We start from the raw sequence: 10,477 nt of genomic DNA, 5'->3' as shown, positions 1-10,477 counted from the left end.
ATTTTGTGTCTCCTTGTGGTCGTTTTGTGTCTCCATAAGGTCATTTTATATCTTTTTTATCTTTTTTGGTCATTTTGTGTCTCCTTGTGGTCATTTTGTGTCTCCATAAGGTCGTTTTATATCTTTTTTTGGTCATTTTGTGTCTCCTTGTGGTCGTTTTGTGTCCCTAAAGGTCATTTTATATCTTTTTTGGTCATTTTGTGTCTCCTTGTGGTCATTTTGTGTCTCCTTGTGGTCATTTTATGTTTTTTTGGTCATTTTGTGTCTCCATAAGGTCATTTTATATCTTTTTTGGTCATTTTGTGTCTCCTTGTGGTCGTTTTGTGTGTCCATAAGGCCATTTTATATCTTTTTTGGTCATTTTGTGTCTCCATAAGGTCATTTTTTAAAATCTTTTTTTGGTCGTTTTGTGTCTCCATAAGGTCATTTTATATCTTTTTTGGTCATTTTGTGTCTCCATAAGGTCATTTTGTGTCTCCTTGGTTGTCCTTTGGTTGTCTCCTTGTGGTCGTTTTATATGTATTTGAAGCCGGTTTGTGTCTTTTTTGTATTATTTGGGGTCTCTCTGCTTTCATTTTGTGTCTCATTGCAGTTGTTTTGTGTATTATGTAGTGATTTGGATCTCTAAAGTAATATTGTGTCTCTCTGAGATCATTTTGAGCCTTTTTTTTTAGACATTTTGTGTGTCTCTCTAGTCGTTTTGTGTCTCTCTCTAGTTGTTTTGTGTCTCCTTGTGGTTGCTTTGTGTTACTTTGTTGTAGGTTTGTGTCACTTTGTGGTTGTTTGGCCCTTTATTGTAGTTATTTGGCCCTCCGGTTGCCCTATGGACTGAGCTACTGCCGCCCCCAAAATTAGGTGTGGAAACCAGAATGTAACTGGTTCCATGTTGGTGGGAAAGGGGTATGAGTGGTCACTTTGAGTCTCTTCCTAGACAGTGACATTTTGGCTGGTCGGTCCATTCAGTATTCTATTCATGGCTTATGTATGAGAGCAATAATGTGGCCCAATTTCACCCAGGGGATCAATGAAGTATCTCTGATTAAGGAGCACATGTTGAGTATGCTTCATCATGTCCTCCTCTCAGTGATCTCATGTGTAGTCATCACCCACTGTAATCACATTGTATGGGTGTAATAGCCCACTTCCACCGACAGGGGGCTCCCACCGCCCTGCAATCTCTCAGCGTGTCATTCTGTGACGTCGGGATCATGTGACAGCCAGCAGCCAATCACAGTGCGAGTAGAGGCTGAACCGCCTTTCAGTTTGGTGCCCTGAGAGTTGTCAAGGTTTTGGTTGTGGAGTATCCGAAAGGGGAGCAAGGGCGGCTACGGTTGTACAATGCCGAATAAAACGAAAAAGGACAAGGTGAGTTTGGGAATAACTGACAGGTTATAACGACCGGAAATAAACTTTGCAGGAGCCGATTTCCGGTGTATTTATTGATAAACCCGCCGTTATAACGAGAGGTTTAAAATAGCAATCAGCGCAGTGTCCCGTCGCTAGCAAACCTGCAGTCATCACCAGCTAGCCGCTAACGGTATTCTGCCAACATGTTAGCACTTGCGCTGCTTTATTTCAATATGGAGCCGTTATTCAGGCATGAGACTATATGTTGTCAATACACACGCTTGTTACGATGTGTGTGTGTTTGTAGGTGTTAAATAAACTCTTTGTGTGTGTTAACAAAGCAGAAAGCCGGGGTCGTGTGAATGCGGTTGACTCTGTAGTACCGTTAGCTAGCTAGCAGCAGACTTGCCAGTGTATTCAAACAGTAGTGTGAGACTGGGTGGGCAGGGTTGCTATATTTAGATGCGAGTTTTTGCATGGCGGCATTCACTGAGGCTGCTCACTGATGTTGTCAACCTGCTAATGTCAAGTTGATTTAAGTGCTTAAAACATATTTTTTTTCCTGCAGGAGTCCCCTAAGTCAGGCAAAGTGGGCAAGAGTGGAGGACAGGAGAATTCAGAGCATGAGGTATGTGAACCCTGGGGCAACATCCAGGACTTAGTAGTGTCTTTTGCAATTTCTACACAAGTTTAAATGCCACAGCAATGTTACTGTTTAAAAACTGAGTGCAGTATCAGTGATATAATGATTCAACAAGCTCAACCTCTGCATTATGGTAAGAGAAAAAATAATGATAACGTTATTGATATAGCACAATTCATGCTTATAATGCAACTCAAAGTGCTGAACATAAAAGACGAGCAAAGCATATGTAATAAACGAAAAAATGTGATAAAATCATATAAGAAAATAATGATAGCAAATAAGCAAAACAAAAATATAACAATTATAAAGCGCTTTTAAAAACACTGACTCGACTTAAGTACTACAGTACAATAAAATAAGTAAAATAACATGGTGACAACAAAATGTAAGAGAAACAGCTTAACAAACCCAAAACATGCACAAATGAATGTGTAAAGAAGAAAATAAAGCACAGAATAGTAAGATCTGAAAATGAAATATAACAGATTAAACAGAAACCTTAAGGATAATCAAAGGCCTTAGAAAACACGTGGGTCTTCAGCCTCGATTTCAATGTGTCTACAGAGGAGGGGGAGCACTTGAAAAGGTAAAGATAAAGTAAAAGTCAGTTAAAACTACAGCCTAAGACAAGATAAAACAACCATCACTTAGAAATAAGTTTCAGGAGAAAGCAGTGGTAAAAAGGTGTGTCTCAAGCTTACAGTTAAAAGTTTGAACAGATATAGAGCCCCTAAGACCCTCAGGCAGACTGTTCTAGAGTTATTAGCTGCCTCTCCGTGCCTTTTAGTCCTGCGTCATACTGAATACACACATAAACCCGCACCAGACAGGGTTCAGTATGTGTGTTGGGTTGTTTAGTGTCTTCTGTGCCTCCCTGAGCACAGATTCCTCATATAGAGGCTGAAAAAGTAGGCTTGCAATGGCATCAGATGGTTGAATTTAGTCTTCAACTGTGCTGACAGGTCTCCATTCCATACCTGAACTCCATACTGGATCACACTCTCTAAAATCGTGTGGTAAAATAAAAACATGTGTTTACTGCTGACACCATAAAGTCGAAGCCTTCTCAGAAAGCACGTCCTCTGCTGTAGCGTACACCAGAGGTTGTCAACGTGTGTGTCCCATACGAGGGAGCTGTCAGTGTGAACACCACAGTGTTTATAGGGAGCAGCCTGATTTATGGGTCCATTGTGTGTGAGCTCTATGTATCAGGGTCCATTGCTGTCCTCTGCAGCGATGTGTGGGAACGTCTGTGCATAATGATGCTCGGATGGGATACGATCCTGCCCTCAGATCGGTAAACTGTCCTGAGCATGGAGGAAGGTCTTGATGATTAAGTATTAAATCACAATATATTTTATCATCTGACAGAATAGTTTTAGATACAGTTATTAATCACTGATAGACTCATCTGCCTGAGGTGTCCCACAGAGCGCCTCAGCAGGAGGACCACAGGAGGTCATTCCTGCCTGTGGCCTTCCAACTTTACAGCTCCTCCATAAGACTGTCAGACACATTGAGTCAACAGACTGGCACTTGGACTTAATTTACCTGTCAGCAGTTATGATTACATAATTTATGTATGATATTTCAACTGCAACAGGGACTTAACGGCCTAATAAATATTTGTAACACTCTTAAGTGAACAATAATTGGTGCAATAATTCAGCTGCAGCACTCTGTGCAGTTATTCAACGGTGCAGTATTCTTCAGTATTCTTATTTGTTCTCACCAACAACACCACTCTCTTGAATGTATATTTAACATATGTTGCACATATTGTTTATACTTAGTATTCTTATTCCTACTGATGTATATATTGTGTTGTACATTGTGGCGTTATACAGGTATTTTTATATTTCTAAACCTTACATACTAGTTTTATACTTTGTAACATAGCATAAGGCATATTTTCAGATTTGTTGCACATTTTACATTCTCTGCATATTATGCATATATCTAAAAATATAATATATGCACATTATGCATATATTATATTTTTAGATATACATACTAGTGTTACCATTGTAGCTTAATGCATCTATTTTATTTTCACATATTTCATACTTCATACCTATTTTTACCTCTAATATTCTCATCAGAGCGACTGTAATGTAACATAATTCCCCCCAGGGATCAGTAAAGTGTTTCTGATTCTGATCACACATGAATCTCAGGTTATAAATAGGATATACCTGTGTTATATCTGAAATACCTGTGCAAAAAAAATGCAGTGCACCTCAATAGCCCCCACTGTTTATTACAGCTGCAATCAAAGATTATTATCGTTATTATTATTATTATTATTATTATTGTTGATTAATCTGTCATCTGTTTTCTTGATTAATTGATTAGTTGTTCGGTCTGTCTACAACCCATTGATAGTCAGTAGGGCCCAACCGATATGGTTTTTTGTGGGGGCCAATGCCGATTCCGATATTATGGAATAAAAAAATCCGATAACCGATATATCGGCCGATTAAATTTTTACGTTTTTCAATTTAAAAAACCCCGAAATACCTGCTTTTGATGGCTTGAATATAGTTCAGACATTCGTTAAAAAGATATAAATTGAAGGAAGAACATTTTACTATTTTCAAATACTTTTATTATCAGAAATTGTGTGGAACAAGCAGCATATGAACAATTTGAACACAAAATAAATCAAAAATATGATGTGCAAAAAGGCAGTAAACATCTGGGAAATAAAATAAAAATAATCATGCAAAGTCTATATGAATTAAGACATTCACATGTGTGTTCACAGGACCAGAGTTGTTCTTATTATTGCCAATCTAACAGAGGTATAGTGCAAAAAGTAACACAAGGACATCATTTCTAAGTAAAACACCATATTCCCTGCATTTTATTAGTGATGAAAATATAACTGGTAGGGCCGTAACGGTACATGTATTTGTGTCGAACCGTTCGGTACGCGACTTTCGGTTCGGCACGACCCTGTACCGAATTATTGGGCGCAGGATATTATTTAATTTTATTTTGTTTATTTTAATTCCGTTTTTGCGAGCCGAACCATTTAAAATATCTAGTTCCCCGACGGACATAATTGAGTGACGGGCTGAGTCCAACCGTAAATCTCCGCCTTCACTTTGTGCAGCGCATTCTCGCATTTTGACAACATGGCAAGTGAGCCTGACGAACCTGAAGACCCACCCGCAAACCTTAAGTCCTCTGTTTGGGAACACTTTGGTTTCATGGTAGAATACGAAGATGGAAATAAACAAGTTGACAAGACAAAAGCAGTGTGCCGACACTGCAGAACAGCGGTCGGGTATGTACTTGGAAACACATCTAACATGCTAACGCATCTAAAGCGACACCACCCGAGTTTGAACGTTAACCGGCACGACTAGAAAAAGCAATCTGGTGCAAACTACGAAATCGTCGTCCTTTAAAAAGAAAGAGTGTTTCCCTGACCATCGTGCTAAAGAAATAACCAACGCCATTGGAGTTGAGTAAAATTGTTTAAGCTGCACTTTAGATATAAGCATGTTTTGTTTACTGCACTTTAACAAAGTGGGAAAGCTAAGTAAGTTCCTAGTAAAACTGAATCTGAGCAGGCTTTAAAGCTGACCAGCTGCACTATACTTTTTATTTGAATTGAGTAAAACTGTTAAAGCAGAAATGTATATTTATATTTTTCATTCAAAAAATGTGTTAAAAAAACAGCAGGATTTTATTTTTCACTTTTATATTTCTATTTTCATTCAAACAATGTGAAAAAGCAGGATTTTATATATATTTGTTTCATTCAAAAATTGTGTAAAAAGAATTAACTGGTGTGGTGGTATGTTTTAATAAGGTTACCAATAAGTAAAAGATATTTAATAGTTGTCTATTTTTTTCATTACTGTACCGAAAAAAAACGAACTGTGACTTGTGTACCGAGGTACGTACCGAACCGAGATTTTTGTGTACTGTTACACCCCTAACAAGTGTTAACATCTGGCTATAATCGGTCGATTAAATTGGCCAGCAGATAATTCGGTTGGCTCTAATATTCAGTTTACTGTCATAGACAAGAAAAGAAACAAGAAAATATTCAGATTCAAGTATCTGGAATCAAAAGAATTTGATTTTTTCCCTTAAGAAATTACTTAAACCAAGTTATTGATTATCAAAGTAGCTGACAGCTAATTTATTAATCATTGCGACACACCTATTTACAGAGCTTGCGATGTGTATTTTCATTGAAACAGTGAGTGTGGTTTTCATACAACGTCGGTTATTTTGAGACATGGTTGAGTGGACTCACTTCTGTTGTAAAGTGCTGGGCCCTGTTTGCTCGTATGAAACAAGCAGGGAGGTGGATCATGCGTCATATAGTAAGGCAAGCTCTCACATGGAGGACAGAAAACTCCTGTGGTGTAGAAGAAGAAAATCTCGCCTGATTTAGGCCTCTATGAGCGTTTTTTTAAGTGGCACCAGACAAGTTAAGGTTTTGTTGTATAGCAAGTAACTGGGGTTCTTGACACTTAAATCTCAGCTTTTCCCATCTTTATGATATATAACAGCCATCAAGATTTGTTTACAATGTGTGTATGAATAATTTAAGGTTCAGATCATGGTGAAATGTGTCTACTCATGATGCTTTATTGCAGATACAATCCTGATGTTTAGGTATTTGATGCTTGGTTGAGAAGCCAGTGGTGCAAAACTACCATCAGTGTGACTCCTAAAGTTATAAACTCTCCAGATCCTTTCTGATACTGCTGCTAATTACAGTGAACAGTAATTTGCGATATGCAGTTAAAATGGTGGGAGCAGTGTTGTAAATGCATGCAGTCATCCAGGGGACAGAGAAAATGACTTTGATGACTTTATATTAAGATAATCAGAATTATAAAGCTGATAACTGAGCAAGTCATTAAGTTCAGATCGCAGCATGTTTCACAGAGTGTGATCCTATTGGTGTTATTTTTATGTGAGACTCAGCTTAACGTGAGGTATTCAGTGTAGCTCTAAGGAGTCTAAAAAGTCCGAAACCGTTTAAGAACGGTGCAGAGAAAAGTTGCAGTGGTATGAACTGGCAGGTTTCTCAAACATTGCAGAACAGAGCATTGCAAGTAGTTGCCTGTTTCAATTTGTCTCTTTGCAAATCTTTGGTCTGAACTGGGCTTAAGAGCGTTGGCCACACAAATAAACAGTGTTCAATCTGACGAGGAGACTCGTTTTTAATCAACAAAATGATTGGTGCCTCAGAAATTAATCGACACCTCCGTCATAAACTTGTATCAAAAATTAATGCACTGATCTATATAACCTGCCAGGATGACATGGTCGCAGTAGCCCTTGACTTTTTTTGCTTACATCTGGATTGCATCACATCTGGAAAAGCCAAATCCAGCCGACGTCACAAACTGTTAAACATTATGGTGGTCCTGACTCCTGTAATAGCAGAGGCATCTGGTGTGCATCATTACAGTGTCACAGTGTTACGCTGCATGGTCATGATCTGTGTTTGTACAGTAGCATGAAGGCATCCAATAGGACCAGGCGCACTGTGTGGTTTCAAGCACTGTTCTCATGATTTTTTCAAGATAAAATGCATAATTTTAATGACTTTACAAGCAACAGATTTAAGTCAAACGTCTTACATGACCTCTTCAGTCAACATATATAAACATCACTGAACCATCATGGAAAGATTTCAACCTTCATTCTTCAAAGAACCGGAGGCTTTTCCTTCTCACTGGAAGGTAAAATCCTTGGTGTACCCGTTTCAGGGCTGCTCTGACAGCTGACATCTGTCGGTGCAGCCAAATGTAGTCCTCCTCTTTACAGGACATTTAATATTCATATTGTGAGGGCTGTTGACCACCTGTTCGTGTTTTAGTGGCTGCTGTAATACACAGTCTGGTGCACACTGCAAGGCTTTAAGAAGTTATAGCTCCCCATTTTAAAACCCATTTACAACAAGACTGTATATTTGATTTAAAGGCCACTTAAAAGCTCGGGTAGGCAGAATTCTTGACGGCAGAACTCCTCCTGCAGTGCTCCCCTCTCTGTCTCAAGCCCCTCCCATCAGTTGATCAAGTAACCCAGCGCTTCCCATACCTACATTTATGTAATCTTATGTCACTGTAGAGTTGCCTGTAGCACTTTCTGCTCAGGCCCCTCGTTGCCCTGCTCTCTCTATTTGTTAATCAGACCACAGATGAGACAAGGACAAGATAATCCAGCCGACGGTCTCTCTGACTCGCTCCGTGCCGCTGTGGACTGCTTCCCTGGGAGGAGAACGCACAGCAGCTCGGGAAATGGACTCTCACTTGGTGGCTGTAGTGGCTTGAATTTGGCCAGTGCAAACCCCCCCAGTGCTGGGTGTCACAGCAGCGCCAGGTCTGACGTGTGTGACAGTAGCAACAGACAGTTCCTGATCAGACAGGCAGTCGGGGCTGTCTGGTCCCCAGGAGCTGGGGGTTAGCGCTGGCTGAGTTCAGATTGCTGCAGCTGCATCCCTGGAGCTGCTGCCGGCTCTCCTCCCAGCAAGCTGGTGTGTAGCAGTGGGGAGAGGTGGTGGCCACACGGTGATTTTAGGCTCTAGCTAACGTTAGCTACATTAACATGAACTTGAAGCTGCAGCTGTGAGCCTTTCACTCCTGTAGCAAAAGGCTAAACTGTTAGCAACATTTTCTCTCCATCTCTGAAACGCGTCGCCAATATTGACGTGTTTTATTTTGTTTATTGTGAGATTATTTTTTTTTCTTTGGGTTGCTCTGCAGTGTAGGCAGTTGTTGCCAGTGTTGAAGTAGCAACTTTCTTTGCAGGGCTCTCTGCTGTTGTGTCAGACTTACACTAAATGGTACACGCATCTGCATTTGTAGAGCAGCCAATAGGAACGCCCGCTCTGAAGTGACTTGTGATTGGCCACAGTGTTCCATCACAGCCTAAAAACAGATCCAAGTAGATGTGAAAGAGTCTAGTTTCCTCTCGGTGCTCTTAAATTACAATATGCTCAAATGTTATGATGGGATTTTTGCCCAACGATGCCAAAATAAAACCACCTACCTTTATCTTGCATGGATTCCCCGAATCATGTTTTGTTCTGCTTTGTTAATTAGCTGCGAATTTAGAAAGATATCCCTCCACTATCAACCTTCTCAGGGCTTGAAATTAACTTTTTTACAAGGTAGCACTGACCAGCAAAATTTTGGGAGCACCTATCGTAATGTAAGACGCACCAACAGTGTAGTCGATTTTTATTTTATTGCAACAAAAAGTCGACATTATACTGTATACATTACAGGGTTTGAGACCGCAGGAAATGTTTATAACGCATAGAAAGTGAGAAGGTACATTCAAAGTATTACATTAACAAATCCTAGATGACAGATACGTCTTTGGCTCAAGAATCTAAGAGTTAATTTGTGTCTTTGCACTACATGAATATGTAATCTAGTTCCTTGTAGTGGCCGGCTCAGCTTTATTTCTCACCCTACCAGACAGCTTGTGAGTGGCCCAGCTCTTAAGCTCCCGTCTTACAGCGCCGCAGACTGTGACCAACTCTATCAGGGTCTTAACTGACTTTAATGATTCCCCCGAGACTCCGACTGACACGGTTCCACAGCTGCATGTGGCGAAGTAAGCTGTGCGCCATCAGGTGTGTGTTGATGAATGGATCGCGGCGGGCAGGTGGGACCGGCTGTGAGAAACTTGGCACGTTCACTTGATCCCACACCGGGATTATATCCTGCCCTACTAACCCTTGTTTTTTTATAAGTCCCCTGAGACACAGCTGGGTGGGTTGGTGCGTGGATAAAGAAGCCATGACGGTTTGTTTTGTCCATGTGAACTTGCAGCGTCCCCAGATAAATGTACTGTTATATATATAGTGTCTGTACATTTGGTAAAGTGTGGTTTATGACCTTGGTTACACAACGCAAGTCGCGGTCTTGTTAAGGAAACAGGTGACACACTGTATATAATTAAAATGTCCCGTCTAGTGTATGGCAGTCACACACTTTTATCAGATTCCTCAAGAGGTGCTTGCACTCTGTTTCACACCCCGTGCACCACATGTTCTTGCACTACCTCGTGTCACTGATGTGTTTGGGTTTTTTTTCCTCTTGTTTCAGCAGAGCTCGAACAGGAAGGCCAGCAACAGTGCTCCTCCCACCACTCAGCTGCTGAAGGGGAAGCAGCCAGGTTCGCAGACACCTGTCAAAAAGGACAAGAGGCAGAGCTCCTCTCGTTTCAGCTTGAGCAACAACAGGGAGCTGCAGAAGCTGCCTGCTTTTAAAGGTATTTACTGATATGATCACTGAATGCTGCCATCTAATGACATGATTTCCTACCCACCCAGTGCTCTGGGTTTTGGAGTTGTAGCATGAACATACATACACAAGCACTTTTACTCGAGCTCCTGTTTCCAGGCTGGAGGGTTTTGTAATTTGTTGTGGAATTGGGGACTATTTTCCTTTTTTGTTTTGGCCAAAATAATGAATTTAAAATGTTTTTCATTCA

General features: G+C 40.4%; 1 protein-coding gene across 2 annotated transcripts in view; it reads left to right on the top strand.

Moving 5' to 3' along the window:
- Window positions 1-1,278: 1,278 nt before the first annotated feature.
- Window positions 1,279-10,477, top strand: part of ppp2r5cb (protein phosphatase 2, regulatory subunit B', gamma b) — a 45,110-nt gene continuing 35,911 nt past the window's right edge. The window contains exons 1-3 of one of the 2 annotated variants that reach the window (XM_049590496.1): window positions 1,279-1,365; window positions 1,916-1,975; window positions 10,093-10,255. In XM_049590496.1, coding sequence (XP_049446453.1) covers window positions 1,339-1,365; window positions 1,916-1,975; window positions 10,093-10,255 — 250 coding nt within the window. In that variant the 5' untranslated portion in view covers window positions 1,279-1,338. Of the gene's footprint in view, window positions 1,366-1,915; window positions 1,976-10,089; window positions 10,256-10,477 lie in introns of both variants that reach the window. The other variant, XM_049590495.1, reaches the window with a different exon arrangement.

The sequence above is a fragment of the Epinephelus fuscoguttatus genome, linkage group LG11 (genome assembly GCF_011397635.1).
Source record: "Epinephelus fuscoguttatus linkage group LG11, E.fuscoguttatus.final_Chr_v1".
NCBI classification, from domain to species: Eukaryota; Metazoa; Chordata; class Actinopteri; order Perciformes; family Serranidae; genus Epinephelus; species Epinephelus fuscoguttatus.
Note: the sequence above shows the minus strand (reverse complement) of the source record. Positions and strands in the feature narration are given on the sequence as shown.